Source organism: Chiloscyllium plagiosum, chromosome 21 (assembly GCF_004010195.1).
Source record: "Chiloscyllium plagiosum isolate BGI_BamShark_2017 chromosome 21, ASM401019v2, whole genome shotgun sequence".
Taxonomy (NCBI): Eukaryota; Metazoa; Chordata; class Chondrichthyes; order Orectolobiformes; family Hemiscylliidae; genus Chiloscyllium; species Chiloscyllium plagiosum.
Window position 1 is genome coordinate 998,912 of NC_057730.1, and position 27,512 is coordinate 1,026,423.

At 40.7% G+C, this 27,512-nt stretch overlaps 1 protein-coding gene across 3 annotated transcripts in view; it reads right to left on the bottom strand.

Annotated features, from left to right (window-relative positions):
* brat1 (BRCA1-associated ATM activator 1) overlaps positions 1-27,512 on the bottom strand; it is a 67,151-nt gene that overhangs the window by 11,017 nt on the left and 28,622 nt on the right. For 2 of the 3 annotated variants that reach the window (XM_043711103.1, XM_043711102.1), the window contains exons 8-13: positions 21,451-21,569; positions 20,992-21,178; positions 18,473-18,546; positions 17,860-17,965; positions 5,366-5,464; positions 4,868-5,046 (exon numbers count right to left, since the gene is read on the bottom strand). In XM_043711103.1, the coding sequence (XP_043567038.1) occupies positions 4,868-5,046; positions 5,366-5,464; positions 17,860-17,965; positions 18,473-18,546; positions 20,992-21,178; positions 21,451-21,569 (764 nt within the window). The remainder of the gene's footprint in view (positions 1-4,867; positions 5,047-5,365; positions 5,465-17,859; positions 17,966-18,472; positions 18,547-20,991; positions 21,179-21,450; positions 21,570-27,512) is intronic. The other variant, XM_043711104.1, reaches the window with a different exon arrangement.

Here is a 27,512-nt window from a genome sequence, read left to right on the forward strand (position 1 = left end):
ATTTCAGGGTCACAGGAATGTGCTGGCAGACAGCAAAACTGGTTTGAAGTGTGTCTACTTCAATGCTAGAAGCATCCGAAATAAGGTAGATGAGCTTGCAGCATGGATAGGTACTTTGGACTTCGAAGTTGTGGCAATTTCGGAAACATGGATAAAGCAGGGTGAGGAATGGATGAGCAGGTTCCAGGGTTTAGATCTTTCATTAAGAACAGGCAAGGTGGTAAAAGAGGGGGAGGCTTGGCCTTGTTAGTCAAGGATAGTAGAACGGTGGCTGAGAGAACTTTTCAAGAGGACTCGTCTACTGAGGTAGTGTGGGCTGAGGATAGAATCAGGAGAGGTCACACTGCTTGGAGTTTTTTTTATAGGCCACTGCAGAGTTCCAGGGAGGTGGAAGAGAAGATTGGAAAAATTATTCTGGACAGGAGTGAAAGGAACAGGGTGGTCATTATGGGGGACTTTAACTTCCCCAACATTGACTGGAATTGCTATAACTCTAGTACGTTGGATGGATCCGTTTTTGTCCAGTGTGTACAGGAGGGTTTCCTGACACAGTATGTTGAAGGGCCGACAAGAGGGGAGGCCACACTGGATCTGGTGCTTGCTAATGAACCAGACCAGGTGTTTGATTTAGTTATGGGTGAGCACTTTGGAGAGAGTGACCATTACTCAGTTACGTTTAGTTTAGCGATGGAAAGGGATAGGTACATGCCACAGGTCAAGAGTTATCGATGGGGCAAGGGCAATTATAATGTGATTAGGCAAGAATTAGGATGCATAGAATGGGGGGAGCAAAATGCAGAAAATGGAAATGTGGATCTGGTTTAAGGAACAGGTATTGCGTGTCCTTGATAGGTATGTCCCTGTCAGGCAGGGAGGAAGTCATAAGGTAAGGGAACTGTGGTTTACTACAGAAATTGCACCTCTTGTTTAGCAGAAGAAGGAGGCTTATGTGTTGATGAGGCAAGATGGTTCAGGTGAGGTGATGGAGAGTTACAGATCAGCTAGGAAGGATTTAAAGAGAGAGTTACAAAGAGCAAAGAGAGGACACGAGTAGTCTTTAGCAAATAGAATAAAGGAGAACCCTAAAGCTTTCTATAGGTATGTGAGGAATAAAAGGATGATTAGGGTAGGAATAGGGCCAGTCAAAGACGGAAGTTGGAAGTTGAGTGTGGACCCTGTGGAGATCAGAGAGGTGCTAAATGAACATTTATCATCGGTTTTCACTCAGGAAAAGGAGAATATTGCAGAGGAGAAGAATGAAATACGGGATAGTAGACTAGGAAGGATTGAGGTTAGTTACGAAAGGGTGTTATCAATTTGAGAAGGAGTGAAAGTAGACAAGTCCCTGGGCCGGATGGGATTTATCTGAGGATTCTCTGGGAACCTAGGGAGGAGATAACAGAGCCTTTGACTTTGATATTTGAGTCGACATTGTCTACAGGTTTAGTACCAGAGGACTGGAGGATTGCAAACGTTGTGCCCTTGTTCAAGAAGGGCAGTAGAGATGACCTAGGTATTTATAGACCAGTGAACCTTACTTCTGTTGTAGGAAAGGTTTTGGAAACAATTTGATTTCAGATAGTCAACATGGTTTCGTCAAGGGCAGGTCGTGTCTAACAAACCTCATTGAGATTTTTGAGAAGGTGACCAAGCATGTAGATGAGGATAGGGCAGTTGACGTGAGATGCATGGACTTCAGTAAAGCCTTTGATAAGGTTCCACATGGTAGGCTGATGGAGAAAATGCAGAGGCATGACACTGAGGGTGATTTAGCAGTTTGGATTAGAAACTGGCTTTCTGAAAGAAGGCAGTGAGTGGTGGTTGATGAAAAATATTTAGCTGGAGTCCGGCTACTAGTGGTGTGCCACAAGGATCTGTTTTGGGACCACTGCTGTTTGTCATTTCTATGAATGACTTAGACGCAGGCATAGGTGGATGGATTAATAAATTTGCAGACAACACTAAAGTTGGTAGAGTAGTGGACAGTTTAGAAGAATGCTACAGGTTGCAGAGGTCTTGGATAAAATGCAGAATTGGGCTGAAAGGTGGCAAATGGAGTACAATGCAGCTAAATGTAAGGTGGTGCACTTTGGAAAGAATAACAGGAAGGCAGAGTACTGGGTCAATGGAAAGATTCTTGGTCGTGTGGATGTGCAGAAGGATCTTGGAATCCAAGTACATAGATCCCTGAAAGTTGCCACCCAGATTGATACTGCTGTTAAGAAGGCAGCTCTTGAATATAAGAGCTGGCAAGTCATGTTAAAATTGTACAAGACATTGGTTCGGTCGCATTTAGAATACTGTGTACAGTTCTGGGTGCCACATTACCAAAAGGATGTGGACGCTTTGGAGAGGGTGCAGAGAAGGTTTATGAGGATGTTGCCTGGTATGGAAGGTGCTAGCTATGAAGAGAGGTTGAGTAGGTTAGGTTTATTTTCACTAGAAAAAAGGAGATTATGGGGTCCTGATAGAGGTTTACAAAATTGTGAAGGGTATAGACAGGGTGGATAGAGACAAGCTTTTTCCCCCAAAGTGAAGGATTCAATAACGATAAGGATTCAAAGTGAGAGGTGGAAAATTTAAGGGGGATACACAGTGTAAGTACTTCACACAGAGAGTGGTGGGCGTTTGGAATGCGTTGCCAGCAGAGGTGGTAGAGGAAGACATGGTAGATTAATTTAAGATGCGTCTGGACAGATGCATGAGTAGGTGGGGAGCAGAGGGATACTTAGATTAGATTTTTTTAGATTACTTACAGTGTGGAAACACGCCCTTCGGCCCAACAAGTGCACACCGACCCTCCGAAGAACAACCCACCCAGACCCATTCTCCTACATTTACCACTCCACCTAACACTTTGGGCAATTTAGCATGGCCAATTCACCTAACCTGCACATTTTTTGGACTGTGGGAGGAAACCGGAGAAAACTCACGCAGACACGGGGAGAATGTGCAAACTCCACACAGACAGTCACCTGATGCGGGAATTGAACCCGGGTCTCTGGCGCTGTGAGGCAGCAGTGCCAACCACTGTGCAACCGTGCCGCACATAAAGATACAGATGCTTAGGAACTGACCGACAGGTTGAGACAGTACATTTGGATCGGCTCAGGCTAGGAGGGCTGAAGGGCCTGTTCCTTTGCTGTAAATTTTTTTTGTTCTTTGTTCTTATACGGTGTGTTAGGTTTCATTGGGAGAGGGATTGAGTTTCGGAGCCGCAATATCACGCTGCAACTATACAAAACGCTAGTGCAGCCACACTTGGAATATTATGTACAGTTCTGATCGCCATATTTGGAAAGGGTGTGGAAGCATTGGAAAAAGGTGCAGAGGAGATTTACCAGGATGTTGCCTAGTCTGGAGGGAAGGTCTTATGAGGAAAGGCTGAGTGTCTTGGGTCTGTTCTCATTGAAAAGAAGAAGGCTAAGAGGGGATTTGATAGAGACATACAAGATGATCAGAGGATTAGATAGGCTAGACAGTGAAAGTCTTTTTCCTAGGATGATGACGTCAACTTGTACGAGGGGGCATAACTACAAATTGAGATTTAAGACAGACGTCAGAGGCAGGTTCTTTACGCAGAAAGTGGTAAGGGCATGGAATGCCCTACCTGCTAATGTAGTTAACTCAGCCACATTAGGGAGATTTAAAGAATCCTTAGATAAGCACATGAATGATTTTGGGTTAGTGTAGGGGGGCGAGCTGAGAATAGTTCACAGGTCAGTGCAACATTGAGGGCTGAAGGGCCTGTTCTGCACTGTATTGTTCTATGTTCTATTCCTGACACTTTTCAAGCTGTGCATAGTATGATTGAAATTCTATTAGAAGTTCTGATCTGGCAGTTTCTAAATGTTTTTCTCAGCACACACAATCACAAGAAGAATACTTATTCTAATGCAATTGGTTAAGCTTTGGTTATATTCATACCAATACGCAAGATGTCTCCAGTACACAAAAGGTTAGCATTCATCACAGGAAGGTCAATTACTTCCAACGTAATTCAGGTATACTCACTAATGATTACTAATTCCTGTATTTGCCCCATTTCTTTCATTTAGTGTCACACCCATGAATATGTGTTGCTTTAAGCCACCAATTTCATGTAACATTGTGTAATGTCATCCATGTCAAAGCCTGACTGAGGACTTGAACCTATTTTGTGATTTAAGTGAAACACAATACTGTATATGATGCAGCTAATTCCTAGACTGCTAAGGTTAAAATTCATTCCAAGAATTCTCATTATTATTCATTCCAAATGTGTGGATAATACATTAACTCACTAAACTGAGGATTCTCTCCCATCAATTTTTTTTGGATTAGATTACTTACAGTGTGGAAACAGGCCGTTCAGCCCAACAAGTCCACACCGACCCTCCGAAAAGCAACCCACCCAGACCCATTCCCCTCCATTTACCCCTTCATCTAACACTATGGGCAATTTATCATGGCCAATTCACCTAACCTGCACATTTTCGAACTGTGGGAGGAAACCGGAGCACCCGGAGGAGAATGTGCAAACTCCACACAGACAGTTGACTGAGGCGGTAATTGAACCCGGGTCTCTGGTGCTGTGAGGCAGCAGTGCTAACCACTGTGCCATCGTGCCGCCCACTTTCTTACATTTGAGCTCACAACCTGTTATATCAGTAAAAGAAGGTATTGGCAAAGACCTTCGGAGCTTGTTTAAAATTTATTGGAAAACTAATTCCAGTGCATTGAATTTATTCTAATGTTACACTAAGTCTCGAACAGTTTCATCTTGCCAATGCCCTCATAATGCGAGAGAGAAAGAGCAACTAAAGTAGAATTGAAGTGGTTACAAAAACGAAGGCCAATATAAACACACTACGGAAAACTGACTGACCTTTACCGCTGTGACACTGTTCTCATTTGGTAACATTTGCCAATTAGGAGAGAGATAGTTCATTCTTCCCAGAGCAGTAATGGCACTTGCTCGAACATAACTTTCAGGATCTGAAACCAGCTCCAATACAAGATGAGGAATTCCACAGGAACCAATTAACTGACAGAAACGCTCAACTCCTGAAACAAGGTAACAATTAAATACAGTTACAGTAAATTTTATGCAAATAAGCAAAGCTTAATAAGTCTGAGCTTGAACAATTATTTTGTCCATTCGAACTTCAATGTATTCTGTGCACTTCAGTAATTTGCTCAATTTATAATTAAAAATTAGGTGAACAAACTGTCCAATACATCAGATGGATAATTTTAAATCATTCTTAAATATTACAGTAAAATGGGATGAGAAGTTAGAAGAAGCAAATTAAAATCCTTTCTGAAGATTATCTTAATTATGCAAGTAGCAATCAGTTTTAGGATTTGACTAAAATGTTTATACCTTTAAACTGGAAGCACATTTGGCCAAGGAACTCAAGCATGGAGTCTCGAATTTCCCAATGAACATCAAATAGTCGCTTCTTCATTACTGATATGAAGTCTGAGGGTATTGTAATAGAAATCAGTATTAACTCCAGATCCATCTGATACAAAACATACCAAATTTAACATAATATTGCTGAACTTTGAGAATTACAGTAACAATACAATGCCAAGTTAATCTTCATGACAGACTGGAAATGGAAGATGAGAAATTAAACTGAAGATATGTATCTCCATGTTAAACTTTCAACCTATATCAAATGCCACAGGAATTCTCCACTTTAGATTATCAATAAAAACATCTGTTTTTAACTTAATAAAGGGAATAATAATGTAACAAGGATAGAGTTTGCAAAAGTGAACTGGGTTGATGGATTAGCAGGAATGATAGTAAGCAAGCAGTGCTAGGCATTTAAGGTGATAATTCATGACTCTCAGCAAAACATATCCTAGTAAGGAGTAAAGATTCTAAGAAAGGAATAAACCAACCATGGCCAACCAAGCAAGTTAAGGAGAGTATTAAGCTGAAAGAAAAAGTATGCAAGGAGGCAAAACTCAGAGATGGCTCTGAAGACTGGCATAAATTCAGAATCCAGCAAAGGACAACTAACAATATAACAAAGATAGAGAAAATAAACTACAAGAGTAAACTAGCGAGGAAAATAAAAATCTTACAATAAAAGCTTATTTAAATACATAAAAAAGATAATAGAGGTCAAACTGAACAGAGGCACCCTAGAAAATGAATCTGGGGACAGCGTTTTGTGGAACAAGGAAATGACAGAGGAATTAAACAGATATTTTACATCAATCTTTACATTAAAATTACTTCGAACATTCCATTAATAATAAAGAATACAGGGAGGAAGGAAGCATCATTACCATCACTAAAGAAGTGGTATTAGGCAAACTAACAGGGCTAAAATTAGCTATGTCCCCGAACTGGTTGCTTGCATCCTAGCATCCTAAAAGAGGTAGCTACATTGTGGATGCATCGATTGTGATTTTTAAAAAATTGCTAGATTCTGGTGAAGTAACAGGGGATTGGACAACTGCCCCAATGTGACACCCCTATTCAAAAAGGGAAAGAGGCAAAAAGCCTCATATTTATTGTTGGAAAAATGTCAGAATCAACTGTTGGGGTGACATGGTGGTTCAGTGGTTAGCACTATTGCCTCACATTGCCGGAGACTCGGGTTCAATTCCACCCTTGGACAACTGTCTGTGCAAACTTCAGACATCTCCCAGGTCTGCGTGGGTTTCCTCCGGGGTGCTCCAGGTTCCTCCCACAGTCCAAGGTTAGGTGCAGGTTAGGTGGATTGGTCCAGGCTAAATTGCCTAAATGTCCAAGGGTATGCAGGTTAGGTGAGTTAGACATGGGAAAATGCAGGGTTATAAGAATAAAGTAAAGGCACGGGTTGGGGGGATGCTCTTTGGAGGATTGATGTGGACCCAATGGGCCTAATGACCTGATTCCACACTGTAGGTATTCTATGACTCTATGGTTTAGGAAGTAACAGCAGAACAGTTGGAAAGTCATAATCTAATGGTGCATCATGGCTTCATGATTTTGTATATTGTGTCTTGACTAACTTTAAGAAAGCCTTAACCAGAGTGAATAGAGGAGAACCAATAAATGTGTTGCATTTTGACATTCACAAGGAAAAAGTTAAATCAGAAGATGAGAGTCCATGATATTGGAGTTGGTGTATTGGCATGGGCAGAGAAGGGACTCATGGGCAAGAAACAACAAGTGGGGATAAAGGGTTTCCTTTATCAGGCTGCCAATCAGTGGGATTCCACACGGTTCAGTGTTGGGACCACAACTGTTTACAATATCTATTAATGACTTAGAGGAAGGAAGTGAATGTATTGTAGACAATTTTGCAAATGACACAAGAATGGGCAGAATGGCAGGGGTCAGGGATACAGTTTATTGAAAAATATTCATATGTTAAGAACATGTGCGAAGTTATTAAATGGAGTATAAAGAGGGAAGATACAAAGTTTTTTTTTGGAAAGGAAAATAAAAGAATAGTGTATTATTTACATGGAGAACAACTGCAGAATGCTCTGCAAGACAAATGGATTTGGCACAAAACACAAAAAGCTAGCACCACAGGTGCAGAGGAGAATCAGAAAGGCTAATGGAAAGTTTGCCCTTTATTACAAAGGTGTTGGAGTACAAGTGTAGGAAAGTCTTACTGCAACTATACAAAGTGCAGGTGAGACCACACTGAAGAATTGTGAACAGTTTTAGTCCCCTTATTTAAGAGAAGATATTATTTCATTGGAGGCAGTTCAGGGAAGGTTAACTAGAGATTGTCTTATAAGCAAAGGTTAAACAGGTTCGGACTTTACTCACTGGAGTTTAGAAGAATGGCAGGTGATCTCAGCAAAACATATTGGATTCTTAAAGAGCTTGACAAAGTAAATGCTGCGAGGATGTTTCCCCCATGGAACAGAGGGCATAGTCTCAGAATAAAGGGGCATCAATTTAATACTTTGATGAGAAAGAATTTCTTCTCAGAATGATGGAAGTCTTTGGAACTCCTTGTCACCAAGAACTGTGGGAGAAGAATCCTTGGGTTTATTTAAGGCTGAGATCAATAGATTCTTGATCAGTAGTGGAAACAAGTGTTATGGGGAAAAGACAGGAAAATGGACTCGAGGAATGTCAATCACCCACGATCCTATTGAATGGCACAGCAGACTCGAACAGTTGAACAGTCTACTCCTGTTCTTATTTCATATGATCTTATACGCCTAAAATCTATGCTATTCTGAACTATGGTGATGGTAAGTAGCGTAATGTTTTTGGTAGAAGGCAAGTTCAGCATGATGCTTCAAAGACGAAAGTTAGAAATGCAACAAGAATTTTCATTATGAATATTGTTAAGTATTTAATTAAGCAGTTATTTCTTGATTTTACAAGAAAGAATTGCAGAAAGAAACATTTATTTGCAGACAAACTGCATTAACTACTTCCACGTACCATATACGAGAAAGCAACAGGAATATCTGTACAGATTGTTACAACATGCAAGTATTCTTCTTGATGTAAGCAGATTTGCAGGAATGAACTCTTTGTATAAGTAGTGTCACAAAGCAATACTTAAGGATAATTAAATATATACAAATATTGTACACAACAAGATAAATGTCGACGGGAGTCACAGCAAAATTCAAGGAATTGGAGATGACTTTCCTGAACCCACGAAAGGTACATTTTTCGAGATACAAAAGACAGAAATAAAGGTGGGCATATCTCACTGGCTTTCCACTAGCTCAGGATGTTTAGGCTTTAAATAGGATGGGCTGGAAGTGTACCTGTGCTACTAGTAGCTATATATCATTGCAGTAATGTAAAATGAAGATATAGGCATTCTGGCCTGCCCTATCATTTTGCAGCATTTATGGTGCTGGAAAACCTGAACATGCTGGCTTAGTCATGCAGACTGATTAGCTGGCACATCTATGGAGTGTTGTGGTTAGATTGAGACTTTTCTTGGAGAGACAACAGACTGCCCATGGGACAACTGAATCACATGGAAATTTCCAGCTGTTGACCTGGTTAGCAGCCAGTAGGTTTCTTTGATGGCATTGCCCCTCTCCAATATTAAGATGGGGAGTCACCATTTTCAGTGAAAATTCAATGACAGCAAACAGTTAATGCTCAATATGCATGTTGTATAATCAGAATCCCAAAGTGAGACAAGATTTTTAAACAGATTCAACCTCTGCAAGGGTCCAAGGCAATCATCACCTTGAGCAAGATGGAATCATGGGGAAATATTTACATTTAGAGTTAGTATGAAAAGTATTTAAAGTAATGACAATAAAGTCCATCTGTTTTAAACCATCTTTCAGCATGTAAATATAAAAAGTTGTAAATGATAACTGTTAGACAAAGAGACTGTGTTTGCTTGACTTCAAAGTCAGGTCAGAAGGAAACTATTTTTGAAATTGCTGGCTTTGTCACAGAATTGTAATGTTTGGTATCACTACGAAATAATTTTACATTAAAGCTGATACTAAAACGTCATAAAAATAGGTAGAAATTAGCATCCTTTCTAACCTTCTGTACTAAGGTTAGCAAGAATTACAAAATGCATAATAGAATTTGAAAACTAATTCATAATATACGATACTGCTGGGAAGGAACATAACTGTCAGTTTTGGAATGTGGTCAATAAGATCTATTATGTAAGCCCAAGGACAGGTGATTGGGGTCTGGCAAACATCATGAGATGTTGGGAGAACATGGGTTGACAATGAGTTGATCATTATTGATTGTGAATTCACAGGATTGAATGTGTAGATCAGAGTGGATGTGGCAAGCACTGTTAAGAGTGTTGCACATCGCCATTGTAACATGGTATGCATAAATATTCTGTACTTTATTGGGAATGGTGGAGTGTCTGAGAGACCTCTCCTAAGCTGTAAGGAGCTCCCAATAAAGATTGATTTGTGCTGCGAAACACAGGACTCAGACTCCTCTTTAAAATCTCTTCAGCTGCTTTATCCTGAACGGTGAGAAGCTCCTTCATTATTGTTGAAGCTGCATTCACCAAGTCAAGTATTTCATTATACTGCTAATCTGTGTCTGGTTAAAGGTGCTGAGGAGTCAGGAGACAAGTTACTTGCTGCAGAATTCCTAGCTTCTGATCTGCTTCTCTAGTTGCATGACTGAATTAAAACAAAGAACAGCAGATGCTGGAGATCTGAAACACAAAAACAGAAATTGCTGCAGATACTTAGCAGCCCTGGCAGCATCTGTGCAGAGAAGAGTAAACATTTCACCCCACCAGCCTCTGCATCCAAAGAATCATAAGCCGCTATTTCCGTTACTTCCAGAGGGATGCCACCACAAGTTACATATCCTCCACGCCTCCCTTGTGAACATTCCATCGGGACTGTTCTCTGGAATATCCTAGTCCACTCCTCCACCACTCCCAAAACCCCAGTGGCACCTTCTCATGCAATCGCAGAAGGTGTAACACTTGTCTATTTACCTCCTACATCATTATTCATGGTTCTAGACACACCAGCTGAAGAAGTGATTTACCTGCATTTCACTCAAGCTAGTCTATCTTATGCATTGCTCACAATGCGGGATCCTCTACACTGGAGAGGGGAAATGCAAACTGGGAAACCACTTTGTTGAACATGTACTTTCCACCCATAAAAATAACCCCATGCTTCTCGGTGCCTGCCACTTCAACACACCACCTGGCCAACATTCCTGTCTGCAATGTTCCAGTGAGACTCAACAGAAGTTGGAAGAACAACAACACCTGGGATTGTTGTGGCTTCAATACTTAATATCAAGTTTAAAAATGTTACAGTTTGAACATCTCCTTCCTTGTCCAGTACCCATCCTCAGGTCCTGTCCTACTTTCAGCACAGTTTCCATTTTCACTTACTCATAGCTCCAATTATCACCAATCTAGCTTCTCTTCTTCAACATCCTTTGTTTGCCTCGCTTTCTTTTCCTCTTTTTTTTGGACTCCATCTCCATGTAACCACTCACTCCTCCCAGCCACATCAACAATATAAAAAGCATATATTCCTAGCTGCTGTCAGTTCTGAAGAAGGGTCACTGGAGTCTGACTGCTGAGTTTCTCAAGCAATTTTTGTTTTTTTTTGTTTTATATGACTGATACAGTTCATTGGTGAACCACAGGATGCTGTTAGTCGGAGATTCAGTGATGGCAATGCCTCTGAATGTCAGATTTTGTCTTCATGTGGATGGTCATTTGCACAGTTCTAATGTTACTTGCCGTACATTAGCCCACATCTGGATATTGTCCAGGCCTTGTTCCAAATAGACAGAAGCTACTTCAGTATGTGAGGAGTCACAAATGGCAGACTGAGCCATTTACAATCTGTGTCAGTGATGTAGAGACAGAAAGAGGCAGGAGTGTCTTGTGGCACAGTGGTAGTGTTTTCCCTATCTTTGACCTATGAATGCCTGAGTTCAAGTCCCACCATCCCTCGGGAGTGTATTGTTCCATGTCTGCACAGATTTCTTTAAAAAAAGACAGAAAGTGGGAGCCCTTTTGTGGCGTCCCTATTCCTGGTCGAGGAGTCTAGGTTCAAGTCCCACCTGCTCTGAAGGTGTGCAATCTCTGGACAGGTTGTTTAGAGACAATTATTACTTTGGATATCAGAATAAGATGGCCCTGGAAACACTCTTGTAATTAGCTTTGAAGACCACCAGTGGACACTGATTATCTTCAATTGACATAGAAGTCATGCCAGTCATCACCATAGAAATGTGCCGTAATATTAGAGACAGAAAGTACAAGGTTCAGAAACATAGAATCCTTCTGGTGCAGAAGCAAGCCATTTGGCCCACTAAGTCCAGAACATCCCACACTAATCCACACCCCAGTACTCTATCCCTGTAAGTCTGTATTTTCAAATTCACCTAACCTGCAGATTCTTGGACATTTTGGGCAATTTAGCATGGCCAAACCGTCTAACCTGCACATCTTTGGACTGTGTGAGGAAACTAGAGCACCCGGAGGAAACCCATGCAGACATGGGGAAAATGTGCAACTTCATACAAAATCCCAAGGCTGAAATTGAACCTGGGACCCTGGCGCTGTGAGGCAGCAGTGCGAAGCACTGAGTCATTGTGCCACCCTGTTCTTTTGGCACAGTGGTAGAGTCCCAAACCTTGGACAAGAAATCTCTAAAATGTGGAAAGAGGCCATTCAGCCCATCAAATCTGCACTGATCCTCCGAAGAGCATCCCATCCAAATCCAGACCCTTATCCCATAACACTGCATTTACCATGGCTAATGCACCGAGCCAAACACATCCCGTGACTAATGTCAAGTCAGATGGCCAATCAACTAAACTGCTCATCTTTGGATTATGTGAGAAAGCCCATGCAGACACAGGGAGAACATACAAACTCCACACATACATGAACCCAAAGCTGGAATTGAACCCAAGTCTCTGCTGCTGTGAAACAGCAGTTCTAACTACTGAGCCATCGTGCTCCCCAAGGAGGTCTGAGTTCAAATCACATCTACTCCAGAGGAGTATATGACATCTCTCAGCATCTTGGTTTGGACAATATCTACATATAGAAAGACAGTGATAGTGTCTCCAAACTTCTCCAAAGTTGTGTCATAACATGTCTGAACAGGTTGATTAAAAATATCTGGAAACGGAGAGTAAGAGTTCTTGTGTCTCTACCCCAGATCAGAGGGCCCAGTTTCATGTCCCATCTGCTCCAGAGTTGTGCACCCTTGTAGTCGAAGGGTACCCTCCTCACTATTTACTATCACACCTGCAAACTGATTGATTCCTCCTACATTCAAGTCTAAACCAATTATTTAAACCACAAACAGTAGGGGCCTTGTGATACCCCAGATTTCCATTTGGTAAAACAACTCTCAACCTTCAACTTCTGCTTCATCCTACTCAGCCGATTGTGTACATAATTTTCTGAATTCCCTTGAATTCTATGAGTTCTTACCTTTACTCTCCCATGCAGGACCTTATTAAAAGCCTTGCTGAAGTCCAAGTAGGCTACGTTAAAAACATTGCTGTCGTTTACACACCTGGTCAACTCTCAAAAAATTCAATCAAGTTGATCACATGACCTTCCCTTAACAAAATCATGCTGACTTTCTTGATTAATCCCTACCTCTGCAAATGCAGATTAATTTTGTGCTTCAGAATTACTGACAATAGTTGCCCCACCACTGAGGTTAGACTGGCCTGGAGTTTACTGGTTTATTCCTTGTTCCTTTCTTCAACAATATTACCACATTGACTGTCCTCCAGTGCCTCTTTTGTGACTGGAGATTTGCAAGAGCCTCTGCTATTTCCTTCCTTGCCTCATGCAACAGCCCGGGATATATTAGGCCTTGGAGATGTATCTACTTGTAAGCCTAGTAGTCCCCTCAGACCATCCTCTCTCTATATACCAACTTCTTAAATTGTATCAGAGACTTTCTCACTGATTTCTACACCCACAGTTTGGTTATGTTTAAAAAGCAATGGGCAGGGATAACTAGATACCACAGGGAAAAAGATATAACTTCACGGAAGGCAATTACGATGCGATTATGGATGCATAGGATGGGGAAGAAAACTGCAGGGGATGGACACACTTGAAATGTGAAGCTTATTCAAGGAACAGCTATTGCGGGTCTTTGACAAGTATATACCTATCAAGCAGGGAAGTAGATGCCGAGAGAGGGAGCCATGGTTTACTAAAGAAATTGAATCTCTTGTCAAGAGGAAGATGACAACTTACGTGAGGATGAGGCATGAAAGCTGAGTTTGGGGGCTTCACAGTTATAAGTTAGCAGAAAAGATCTAAAGAGAGGGCTAAGAAGAGCCAGGTAAGGACATGAGAAAATGTTGGTGGATAAGATCAAGGAAAACCAGAAGGCCTTCTATAGGTAATATCAGGAATAAAAGAATGACTAGAGTAAGATTAGGGCCAATCAAAGATAGTAGTGGAAATTTGTGTGTAGAATCTGAAGACATAGGGGAAGCACTTAATGAATACTTTTCGTCAGTATTCATGTTGGGAAAGGACAATTTTAGTGAGAATACGGAGAGACAGGCTACTAGATTAGATGGGATTGAGGTTGACAAAGAGGAGGTTTTGGCAATTTTGGAATATCTAAAAATAGATAAGACCCCTGGACAAGATGGGATTTATCCTTGGATTCTCTGGGAAGGCAGGGATTAGATTGCAGAGCCTTCAGCTCATCAATCTTGTCATCATTGTCGGCAGGAATAGTGCCAGAAGACTGGAGGATAGCAAATGTTGCTACCCTGTTTAAGGAGAGTCAGAACAACCCTGGTATTATAGGTCAGTGAGCCTTACTTTGGTTGTGGGTAAGGTGTTGGAAAAGGTTATGGACCTATAATTTATAATCATCTGGAAAGGAATAATTTCACTAGGGATAGTAAACACGGTTTTGTGAAGGGTAGGTCATGCCTCACTAACCTTATTAAGTTCTTTGAGAAGGTGACCAAACAGGTGGGTAAAGGTAACGCGGTTGGTGTGGTGTATATGGATTTCAGTAAAGCTTTTGATAAGGTTTCACATGGTAGACTATTCCACAAAGTACAGAGACATGGGATTGAGGGTGATCTAGTTGTTTGGATCAGAAATTGGCTAGCTGAAAGAAGACAGAGCATGGTGTTTGAAGGGAAATGTTATCTTGGAGCTCAGTTACTAGTGGTGTGCCACAAGGACCTGTTTTGGAATCATTGCCTATTTTTATATTGTCATTTTTATAAATGATCCAGAGGTGGGCGTTGAAGGATGGGTTCGTAAATTTGCGGATGACACTAAGGTAGGCAGAGTTGTGAATAGTGCCGAAGGATGTTGTGGGTTACAGAGAGGCATGGATAAGATGCAGAGCTGGGCGGAGAAGTGGCAAATGGAGTTAATGTGGAAAAATGTGAGGTAGTTCACTTTGGAAGAAGTAACTGGAATGCAGAATACTGAGCTAAATGGTAAAACTCTTGGCAGTATAGATGAACAGAGAGATCTCAGTGTCCAGGTGCATAATTCCTGAAAGTTGCCACCCAGGTTGAAAGGATTGTGAAGAAGGCATTTGGTGTGTTAGCGTTTATTGGTCAAGGGATTGAGTTTTGGAGTCACAAGGTCATGCTTCAGCTATACAAGACACTGGTAAGGCTGCACGTGGAGCATTGCGTGCAATTCTGGTCACCACATTATAGGAAGGATGTGGAAGCTTTGGAAAGTGTTAGGATGTTGCCTGGTAACGGAAGGAAGGTCTTATGAGGAAAGGGTGAGGGATCTGAGGCCATTTTCGTTGGACAGAAGAAGTTTGAGAGGTGACTTAATCGAGACATATAAGAGGGTTAGTTCTGGTAGCCAGTGATAGTCTTTCTTCTCAGATGGCGAAGACTAACACGAAGGGCATAGCTTTAAATTGAAGCTTGATAGATTTAGGACAGCTATCAGAGGTAGTTTCTTTACTCAGAGAGTAGTAGGGGCGTGGAACAGTAGAAGACTCGCTGACATCAAAGGCATTTAAATGGTCACTGGATAGTAATGGAACGGTGTAGATTCCATTTTTGGAATCAGATTAATTTCACAGGTTGGCGCAACATCGAGGGCCAAAAGGCCTATACTGCGCTGTGATGTTCTATGTTCTATATTGTCCCTCTAACTAGTGAACACCAACACTAAATATTCATTTATTACATTACCTGCATCCTCAACTCCATGCACAAGTTTCCACTATGATCTGTAATAGACAATAGGTGCTGGAGTAGGCCATTCTGCCCTTCGAGCCAGCACCACCATTCATTATGATCAAGGCTGATCATCCTCAATCAGTATCCTGTTCATGCCTTATCCCCATAACCCTTGATTCCACTGTCCTTAAGAGCTCTATCCAACTCTTTCTTGAAAGTATCCAGAGACTTGGCCTTCACAGCCAGTAATGTACGCTAGTCTTTCCCTAGTTATCCTTGAACCCTTAATGTCCTTGTAAAACAACTTAAAATATACCTATATGTTACCAACTAGGATCCTTTCTTATCCCCTTTTAGACCTCCTTACTTTTAAGCTCCCTCTTGCACATTCTTTACTGCTCTGGGGCTACTGCTGCTTTGAGTCCTTGGTACCAGCCATAAGCCTTTCTTTTTCTCTTAGTTCAATGCTGTATATCCCTCCAGGCTTCCCTCCACAGGATTCGATGGTCCCACCATTTTTCTTTATTGGAATATATTGGTCTTGCACTCTCCATATTGAGACATTTAGAAGTAAGATGAGAATTTCTTTCATTCAAAGCATTGAGTATCTTTGGAAATATCTACCCAGAAAGTTGTAGATGGGCTGTCAATGAATATACTGAAGGCTGAGATAGACATATGGTGTATTTGGATTTCCAGAGGGCATGAATAAAAGACTGCTGCATGATAGAGGTGCACAGCATTATAATGTGTTAACATGGATACTGCACTGGTTAACTAACAAAGCAAACTGTAGTTGTAAATGGGTGTTTTTCTGGTTGGAGATCAGTGGTTAATGCAGTGCCTTGAGGACCAGTGTTGGGACCGCAATTATTTACAATTTATATAGATGATTTGGAGTTAGGGGGCGAAGTATTGTGTGTCAAAGTTTGCAGATGATATTAAGGTGAGTGGCAGAACAATATGTGCAGGGGATACTGAAAATCTAGATAGATTAGATGAGTGGGCAAGGGTCTGGCAGATGGAGTACAATGTTGGTAAGTGTGAGGTTTTCCATTTTGGTTGGAGTAACAGCAAAATGGACTATGATTTAAGTGGTGAAAAATTGCAGTATGCTGTTGTGCAGAGGGACTTGTATGCCCTTGTGCATGAATCACAAGAAGTTGGTTTGCAGGTGTAGCAGGCAATTAAGAAGGCAAATAGAATATTTGAGATATTTGAGAAACAGGGAAATTATGCTGCAGCTGTATAGGGTGCTGGTGAGGCCACACCTGGAGCACTGCATACAGTTTTGGTCTTCTTACTTGAGAAAGCATGTACTGACATTGGAGGGGCTACAGAGGAGGTTTACTAGGTCGATTTTGGAATTGGAAAGGTTGTCTTATAAGGAGAAATTGAGTAGACTGGGACTATATTCATTAGAATTTAGAAGAATGGGGGGGAATCTAATAGAAACAGATAAGGTAGAAGCAAGGAGGCTGTTTCCACGGATGGGTGAAACTAAAAAGAAACAGATAAAGTTATGAATGGAACAGATAAGGTAGAAGCAAGGAGGCTGTTTCCACAGGTGGGTGAAACTAAAACTAGAGGGCATAGCCCCAAAATAAGGGAAGCAGATTTAGGACTGAGTTGAGGGGGAACTTCTCCCAAAGAGTTGTGAATCTGTGGAATTCCCTGCCAAATGAAGCAGTTGTGGCAACCTCATTGAATGTTTTAAAGGTAAAGACAGATAGATTTTTGAACAGTAAAGGAATTAAGGATAATAGTAAGCAGGCGGATGAGTGGAGGGGAGACAATAAAAAGATCAGCCGTGATCTTGTTGATCGGCAAAGTAGGCTCGAGGGGCCAGATGATCTACTCCTGCTCTTAGTTCTTATGTTCTTATAGCACGTTTGGTCTCTCAGGTAATCAAAATCAGCTCCACAGGCTATATGATTTTCTCCTTTTCTATTTCTTTTGCTCTTCATGAAGTATTTAAAAAACATTAGGATCAGAATCCAAAGCTATGTCTTTCTAATATCAATTCTTTATTGATCCATGTGTGATCTGTGTATTAAGTTTAATTGAATTCTGTCTGTTAGTTTTGGATGTCTCGTTTACAGATAAAACAACTAATACCATAATAAACATTACCTCCTCCCACTTCAAATGGCAGAGGTAATAAAGCTTAGGCAGAATGAAAATAGAATTAAATATTTACCAGGTAGAATACAAGAAAATAACCAACTTCAGTTTCCTACCTCCATGTAAAAACTCTTGCAATTTGGGCTCAAGTACATGAGAGTTCACACCTTCAATGCAATGTGACATCCAGCAAAATAAAGCCTGGAGGGACTTCTTCAAAACCTAAATTTACAAATTTGATTTATTGATTGCATTTTTAGACATTCAATTCAGAAAACATTCAATTCAATTTTAAGTGGTACAAAATATACTTTGAGCAGGAATGTGGATCTTTACCTCTCTGAAGGGCTTGGGCAACAGATCTATGGGTACATCATTACCTGTATGTTCCCCTCCAAAATACACACCATCCTTACTTGGAACTATCACCATTCCTTCACTGTTGCTGAATCAAAGTCTGGAACTCCTTTCCTAACAGCATTGCAGGTGGCTTACTATCACCTTCTCATAGACAATGAGGATGTGTAACAAATGCTGGCCCTGCTAATGATACTCTCACCCCATGAAAGAACAAACATTTCAACTTAGCTCAGTTCATTTGCTTTTGCATGCAAACAACTGCATGCAACCTCAATGATGCTGTTCCATCCTGGATCATATGCTTAAGTAAAAGAAAACTATACTGACACATTATGACTAGTTATTTTAATAGACAAAAATATTACTCACAGTACAGTCAGTATCTGGGTTGTTGATGTAATCATGGAGAAGGGCCAATGCACTGTTTACTTCCTCAATCCCTGCTAAGATTGAAATCTTAATTTCAGCAAAATGTCAACCAATCTTTTTATTGGTGCAAATATTTTTATAATTTTAAAAATATTTACTGGTAAAGAAAAAAATGTGTGTATTATAAAAAAGTGTTTTTGGACACCAATGTACAATTAAAAATGCTGAGGGCGCAAGCTTACCTCAGTTTATTTTCACATACACGTAAAAGATATAAAGATGGTTTTTGAAAAATTAAATATAAATCTATGATGTTTAACAGCTTTTTTTCTCTTGAACAATATACTCTTTCTTTTTTTATATGTTTTTAACACTTTAAGTAAATTTAATTTAGAGATTTTGCTACTACTGCAATGCTCTAGGATGTCAACAGACTCTAATATTTTGATTAAGGTTGCATCTGAGATAACAAGTAGTCTCTCAAGACAGAAGGAGAAGAAGATAAACTCCATTTTCTTATTGGGTGTTTACTTACCCTATTCTAAACAATAAAATCTAGCATTTTCTCAGAAGTTAAGTCATGAAATGTCCAAGACAAAATTTACTTAATTGTGGTTTATTCTTGAATGTATTAACTCCTAAATTGTGTTTAGTTCAGACAAATTAAGTCCCAAATTATTAATCTAGAACTACTGTTAAACTATACCGAAAGGTTTGCATCACAGAACAATTTTATTCAAATATAAACATTACCAATTTCACCAAAACTCTACTTCAGTACTTTTATACAAGTTGAGTACTACTGAAAAAAGATATTTTTTCAAAGCTTTTTTTTATCTTACACTCATCAAGACATCTGGAAAAATACCAATTTAAAGGGGAACAATATTTTATACAGTACGAGAAGACAGTGTTGACTGTTGGCAAGTGGGCTCTGATTGGTAGGGATATTGCCATGGAAAATATACCGTGGACAATGACTGACGGTTAACTGCCAATCTTTGTTTCAATTTAAATGAAGGAGTTGAATCTGACTGGTCAAGGCATTAGCCTGACAAACAATATAGACAACAGCTGTTTGTTGGTTTAAGTTAAGAAACGCAATTTGTATACATGTTCTTTCTATCATGAAAGAATATACTCTGCCTATTAATATATGTCTCTGTCAATGCATACATGTAGCAATCTTAAGTTGGTTGTCAGCAGATGTCTTAGCATATTATCTTGTGAATCTAGGATTTCTCAGGGCAATGCTATCAGTGATTATTTAACTGATGAATTCTTCATGTCAATGCCTTTACCCATCGGAGTCCACTTGTCAACCAATCGGTACTCTCCTCTTACAATATAACATGCTGTTCCCCTTTATATTCAAAGCGTTAATCTCTTAAGAGACAGAGAATATTGTATTGTGTTATGAAGATGTGTACTGTACTTTTAAGCAAGTTAAAAGCTAGCAGAAGTACCTGACCTGACCAGACGGCACCAAGTGTTCGGAACAAGATATAATGTAACCTTTTGATCTAGCAGTTAGTGTAGCTGGTTGCATGGAGACAAAAACAAATTTGAATTCGGACAATCAGTTTAAATTATACCCTAAAATACCAACCTCCAATCAAGTTTGTATTTAGTATATTGACAATATTAAAAACAAATGAAACAATCCAATGCTTTGGGGTATAAGACTGGGGAAAATTGAACAGTTGTGGAGAACTACCAGAAGACCAACAGATGTAGGTTGCTAATCAGAACTGAGAAGTACCTGTCTAAAGAAGGAGTTTGCACAGAAAAAAACATCAACAGCAACCTGGAGACCAAATCTACAGAGGAAATTTGAATTTTTCACTAAATCTTATTCGGGGGGTTTTATTGGACTTATATTATAGAAGGGCAAGTAAAAGATAGGTTAGAGGATGGAGTTGTAAATAGTTGTTAGTTAATTGTTCTCTGTTATACTTTAAGGAATACAGTTGTTAATTTTTACTTTAAATAATTCACAGCCTCTCAAACTTTTACAGAATGCTGTGTGGGATAAATCTTTTCTATGTTGCTGGCTTATGTTAAGCAGGAGGGTTTATCCCATATCGTAACAATTTGGGGGCTCGTCCATGAATTGAACCCAGGATCTCTCGCAGAGTTCTGACTAGCAGCCTACATCTGTTGGTCTTCTGGCAGTTCTCCCCAACTATTCAACTGCTCCCAGTCTTATACCCCAAAGCATCTGATTGCTTCATTAGTTTTTAATATTGTCAATATACTAAATTCAAACTTGATTGGAGGTTGATAATTTTGGGGTATAATTTAAACTGATTGACTGAATTAGAAATTGTTTTTGTCTCCAGGCAACCAGCTATATTAACGGCTGGGCCAAAAGGATACATTATATCTTGTTCAGAACACTTGATGTTCTGGTCAGGTACTTCTGCTAGATTTTAACTTTCCTAAAGGTACAGTTCACCCACATTTTCATAAAAATTGTTATGCTTATTTACATATATTGTTTTTGCTTTGCTTCTTACCTGCCCACTGAGGTAATGCACCCAGTACATCCATTCCTCCTCTCTGAACTTTGATGCATCCAATCAGATGTCTGCTAATATTGACAACAGTTGAAGTGACAGGAATAGCAGTACCAATACACAACTGTAGTATTGTGATCACTGATCTCATCAAAGCTTGGAATGGCAATTCTGTGGTCTGAGGGGGCTGATCAAGATGAAGAAAATCAATACTTTCAGCTTTATTTTATAATGTATGATAAATGTATTTTATATTAAGTCTCAATAACATTTTTTTCTTGCAGTCAAACACATGAAAAAAAATTGCTGAAGGAAAAGAGACATTTTCTGTACATTATGACAATGAATATTAATTGCTTATTGACTGCTTGCAGGTATAAAACCAAGGAGACAGATTTACTTTGAGTCCTGAGCCAAAAGACCAGCAGCAGAATTTCTAACATAGTCTTACCTACTCACCATTTGTAATAGTTCCCAGAGATAAGAAAGTATTTGACAGAGCAAGTTGATACATGCAGATTTTCTGGACAGACGATTTTCAATATCGACTCGACAGAACGAAGACTCATCCAGCAAGACTGCAGTAAAATATAATGCATTTTCACTGTTTGTTTGTGTTACTATTAAAGCAATACCAAAGTGTTTCACTTAGTACTGACAAAACCAAGACTGTTTGAAGGGATAGAAGAAGGATCAGAAACCAAGGGCCCTGGTACTTCTACTACTTTTGGGTCCCTCATTTTCTCTACCAATCATCTCACGCCCAACCTTTAACTCTTTCTCTCAAATCATTCAGAATTAAGACCAGGGGTCAAACTAATCTCTCCAGTCACTTCCCCCCAACCCAAGAGTTGCACTTAAAAACAAATTTTTTCCAAGACCTACATTTAATTTTGGGGAGCTTCTTTTTTCAGTTTCACTAATTCATTTATTCAATGATGCAAGCCGTCTGTATTTGTGTTGACATAAGATGTATTAGAATCATACAGAAGCAGAATTAGAAAAATACATTAATATCCTCAATAATTACTTATTGTCCATTAAACTAGAAGCTACAGCACATAGGAAAGCATTAATTTCTTAAGCCCCACAGTGTTTAAACTGAAACAAAACAACATGTGTAAGATACATAGCCTGACAGACATGGGCTGGGCCAGAGGATTGGGCCTGGAGCAAAGGAAAAAGCAGACAGAAAAAGAGAAAGAAAAGATTTAGTGGGACAATAGAATGCCAGAGATTGCAACTATCATGGGGTGAAGAGAAAGAGAAAGAATTGTTGGGGGCAGAAAAAAAATTACATTGGCAAGAACATTGTCAGTAGGAATGACCTTGACCTACGAACTGCCTGCCATTTCAATAAAATACCTTACTATCATGCTAACATTTCTGCCCTGGGCTGGCAGGAAGAACCCTGACCTCCCAGTTGGTTGCCAGTTCAATAAACCACATTGCTCCCATGTTAATCTTTCTATCCTGGCCATGTTGCAATGTTCCAATGAAGCTTGAGGAACGACACCTCATTTTCCACTTAGACACTTGATAGCATCAAGGTCTCAATATTGAATTCCATAACTTCAGAAACTGATCACATTATGTCTGTTCTTAATTGTTTCTAATATTCTCTCCCCTCTTCTCACCCATAGCCTCTCTTGTTTGTATTTTGTTTATTCTAATCTTCGTAGAAGGAACCCCTTCTCTCCTTTTCACATTTTAATTTACACCTATTTTATCTCCCTTTTTTCCTTTACCACCATTAACTACCCCTGTGTATCTTGTACTGGGCCTCTACTCCCTTGCTCCACCTCTGCCTCTGTCAAAAGTACATTATAACAATTCAACACCTTCTGAAGAACATTAACTAAATTTCTCTCTCCACAGAGATAGGGGTACATAACAAGGGTGGACTAAGGACAACTGTAATAGTTGGGGAGGGGAGAAAGACAGAGGCTGTGAGAGGGAGGTTGCATGTTTGGGAGAAGGGATGATTGTGCTATGAAGGTGTAGAGGCATACTGTACCTTTAAGAAAGTTGAAAAGCTAGCAAGGACTGACAAAACACAGAGTCCTGAACAAAGTAAGAATGTAACACTTGGTTGAAACAAATAGGTGCAGCTGAGGTGTCATGAAATAAAAACAAATTTAAATTTGGCCAAATAGTTTAAATTATGCCCCCAAGATACCAAACTCCAATCAAATTTGAATTTAGTATTCTGATAATATTAAAACCAATGAAATGATCTGACGTTTTAGGGTATAAAACCAGACATTTTGAACAGTTAGGAGAACTGCCAAACTACCAACAATCACAGACTGCCAGCAGAACAGCTCTCTGAAAGGCACCTGTCTATAACAAGTTTGTGTAGCAGAACATCAAAGCCAACCTAGAGAAAAATCTACAGAGGAAAATCTACAAAGGATAATCAACAAAGCTGATTGGTTTTTGAAATGTGAGGTTTTTTTTCTGTAAATCCTAATCAGTTTTTTAAAAATATCAAACCAGTATTGTAGAGTGGAAGGTAAAAGATAGGTTTAAGAGAAAAGTCATAAATAGTTGCTGATTTTAATGTTCTCTGTTGGACTGAAACAATAAAATTGTTAATTTTTACTTTAAATTGTTCTTTGCCTCTCAAATTTTAACAGATTACAGAATGAGATGAACTTTTTCTGTGTGGCTGGTTTAAATTAGCAGAGGGGTTTAACCCCCGTAGTAACAACTGTAATAGGGGCCAGAGAGGGAAGGTGCAAAGTGAGGTAGAGAGAACAAAGGTTTTCAACTTCTTTGCAGACTGGTGGCATCACAGCTAATGTTTATACTCAAACCTGGATGACTTTAACCAGGTAGTTACTATCGTTTTTTACTGCAGCTTAGATTTAAATGTAGCAACTGACAGTTTTCATTACAATAGCATCAACAACATACCCCAATATAGTAACTCATTAACACTGCAGCCTTAGAGATTTGTAGGATTGAGTAAAAATCCCCATATTCTGAATTACTGGCCAAAATCCTGGACTTTCCCAATAACTTTTAAAAATAAAAGTAAAAGGACAAGGCAGGTAGCTGGGCTAGGTTCTGGGAAAATGACACAGACACAAAGGTAGCTGCTTGGAACAATTGTCCTGAAGAAGGGTTACACCTGAAACATTGACTTCTCCACCTCCTGATGCTGCCTAGCTTGCTGTGCTCTTCCAGCCTCCTGCTTTTCTACGTTGGAACTATTGTTCAGCCTGAAAATTCAATTCATACATTCTTTCTAAAAGAACAATCAACCAGGCCTAAACCACATCTAACCCATCTCTGAACAGGGCCTCGGCAGATCAAACTTTAATCAATATTCCAGACATTCCGCATAATCAAAATATATTCACATCTACTCTTAACTATCAGGAAGCCAATTGACCTCAAAAGGGAACACCAGAAATACAATGGCAACACAGATTTGAGAGGAGATAATGGGACACATGGTCTGTATAACTGCTAAATTAAAAATTACACAAAACCAGGTTAGAGTTAGTCCTGATCTGGAAGACAGAGAGAAAGAGCCTTTTCCAACATCAAGCTCCTGCAGAAACAGTTTCCACACAAGCTGTATCCGCAACAGCAGCTTTCGAACGAACAATCATAGAGGCCAAACTGAGAAGCTGGATCAGGAAGACAAATCAAGAGCATCATCACAACATAGGGCATCTGAGAGGGTAGGAAGCCAGCCAACGTTTTCTGAACAAGTGGTTCCAGACAAGGCTTGTTCCAAGACAAGAGAACCAACAGTAAGAACACCAGCAACTGGACGCACTTTACCAATGTTTTCCCCAGTGATGAGTGAAACTCCCGAGACCCCAAAGTTTCCAACCGAGCTCGCAGGGAGGGGAAGGCAGATGGTGACAGTGCAGGGACCTCAAGAGTAGAAAGCTTGAAGAAAGTGTCTTTGATTAAAACCTCTGTTTAGCTTTGTTTTAACCTCAGTTTAATTTGACAGTGTATTTAATTACTATCCTCTGTATAAGGCGGCACGGTGGCACAGTGGTTAGCACTGCTGCCTCACAGCAGTTCAATTCCCGACTCAGGCGACTGACTGTGTGGAGTATGCATGTTCTCCCTGTGTCTGCGTGGGTTTCCTCCGGGTGCTCCGGTTTCCTCCCACAGTCCAAAGATATGCAGGTTAGGTGAATTGGCCATGCTAAATTGTCCGTAGTGTTAGGTAAGGGATAAATGTAGGGGTATGGGTGGGTTGCGCTTCGGCGGGTCGGTGTGGACTTGTTGGGCCGAAGGGCCTGTTTCCACACTGTAAGTAATCTAATCTAATCATAATTGCCTTGAAGACGTTTTCCTCCTCTATCTACAAGAATCTCAGAGTCTCTCTCTCACTGCAACCCCCAGGTCATCTCCTCTGCACTGAAACTCTTCTCTATGCTACTTTCTCCCCACCCCCCTCTCATTTATCTCTCCACTCTGCAGGCACCTGCCTCTATTCTTGATGAAGGGCTTTTTCCCGAAATGTCGATTTTCCTGCTCCTTGGATGCTGCCTGACCTCCTGTGCTTTTCCAGCACCACTCTAACCTAGTCTCTGGTTTCCAGCATCTGCAGTCCTTGTTTTTACCCCTGTATAATTGTGTCAATTTCACATTTTTATCGTATTTGCTTTTTTATTGATTACCTTTTGTAGTTAAATAAATGCAGATACTCCTTTGCCCTGAAATACCTGTCTGCTGCCTTCTTCATTTCACATTCCCGATACAGGTCCAGTGTCAGAATCAGGGATCTGGGGATGATTCAAACCGCCTTAAAATCAGCAAATTATTGATCGCAAACCAGAAACCCTACAGATTCCATATTCACTTGCAACGAATTAATTATTTCAATGATTTTCAGGTTTCTTGGCTCTTATTCAGCTGTATATACATTTACTGACAGGTATAAAATTGTTCAGTCTCTTTTGTAACCACCCCTCCTTCCTTCACTAGCAGCCTTCCTGCATACCCCATCTTCACTCACAATTTCAGCCTCCTCGGTTGAACCTCTCCCTTTCTCCTACCCTTGTAACCTTCCTCTCTACACCCTTGCAGCCTCTCTCTCCATTCTCCCCCTAATAGCCTGACTGTCTTCCCTCCCTTGCAACTGCTCTTTCACCTTCACATTAGAATCTCTGTGCCCCACTTTGTAAACTCTCCTTCGCATCCCTACATTATAGCCACACACTGTATCCTCTCGCAACCTTCCTCTCTTGCCCACCCATGCAACCTCCCTTTTATGCCCCCATCTCCCTCCCCCATCCTGTTACAGCCTTCCTTGTCTCATGCTTGTAATCTCCATCTCGCTACCCATGCAGCACCTTGCTGTCTCTCCCCCAGTCCTTGCAGCCTTCCTCTTTCAGTCTTCCTCCGCAGCTTTCTTCTCTGTCCAGAACTCACCGTTGCGTCCCCACTCGTTACAGGCTTTCTCTTCTCGCAATGTCAGCTGAAGATCCCTGGCACCCTCTCTTCTAACGCTTGCAGCGTCTCTTCTTCTTATCTCACTCTACCTGCTTTGTATAGCTACTCACACTCCATTGGCCCTGATCCTAATCCACACCTCGTGGGCCCTGTAACTCCTCACTGTTGCCAACTTCTTGCACCTCCAAGCAGGCTGGTTCTCCATCCTTGTTGCTGATAGGGTTGGCAGTCTGCCTACTTGTACCAATTAGCTCCTTCTGACAGCCATTGTGACAAGTGACCATACTCAACACCCCTTAGACCGCTTTCTTCCGCACCCTCCATATTGTACACAGGTACTATTCAAAGTTTGGGTGAAGATTTGTAGCTCGGGTGCTCGTTGTTGTGGTTCTGTTCGCTGAGCTGGAAATTTTTGTTGCAAACGTTTCGTCCCCTGTCTAGGTGACATCCTCAGTGCTTGGGAGCCTCCTGTGAAGCGCTTCTGTGGTGTTTCCTCCGGCATTTATAGTGGCCTGTCCCTGCCGCTCCCGGTTGTCAGTTTCAGCTGTCCGCGGTAGTGGCCGGTATATTGGGTCCAGGTCAATGTGTTTGTTGATGGAGTTGTGGATGAGTGACATTCTTCTAGGAATTCCCTGGCTGTTCTCTGTCTGGCTTGCCCTATGATAGTAGTGTTGTCCCAGTCGAATTCATGTTGCTGCCTGTGTGGCTACTAAGGATCCTTACCAAGACAAGCAACATGAATTCGACTGGGACAACACTAACATTATAGGGCAAGCGGCCACTATAAATGCCTGAGGAAACACCACAGAAGCGCTTCACAGGACGCTCCCAAGCACTGAGGATGTCACCTAGACAGGGGACGAAACGTTTGCAACAAAAATTTCCAGCTCGGCGAACAGAACCACAACAACAGGTACTATCTTACCCTCAATAGGACACCCTCGACACTTTACTCTTCAGAACAACCATTTTAAAACACCAAACCATGCTGCTCCTTGGATGCTGCCTGAACTGCTGTGCTCTTCCAGCACCACTAATCCAAAATCTGGTTTCCAGCATGTGCAGTCATCTTGTCTGCAGCCACAATCACT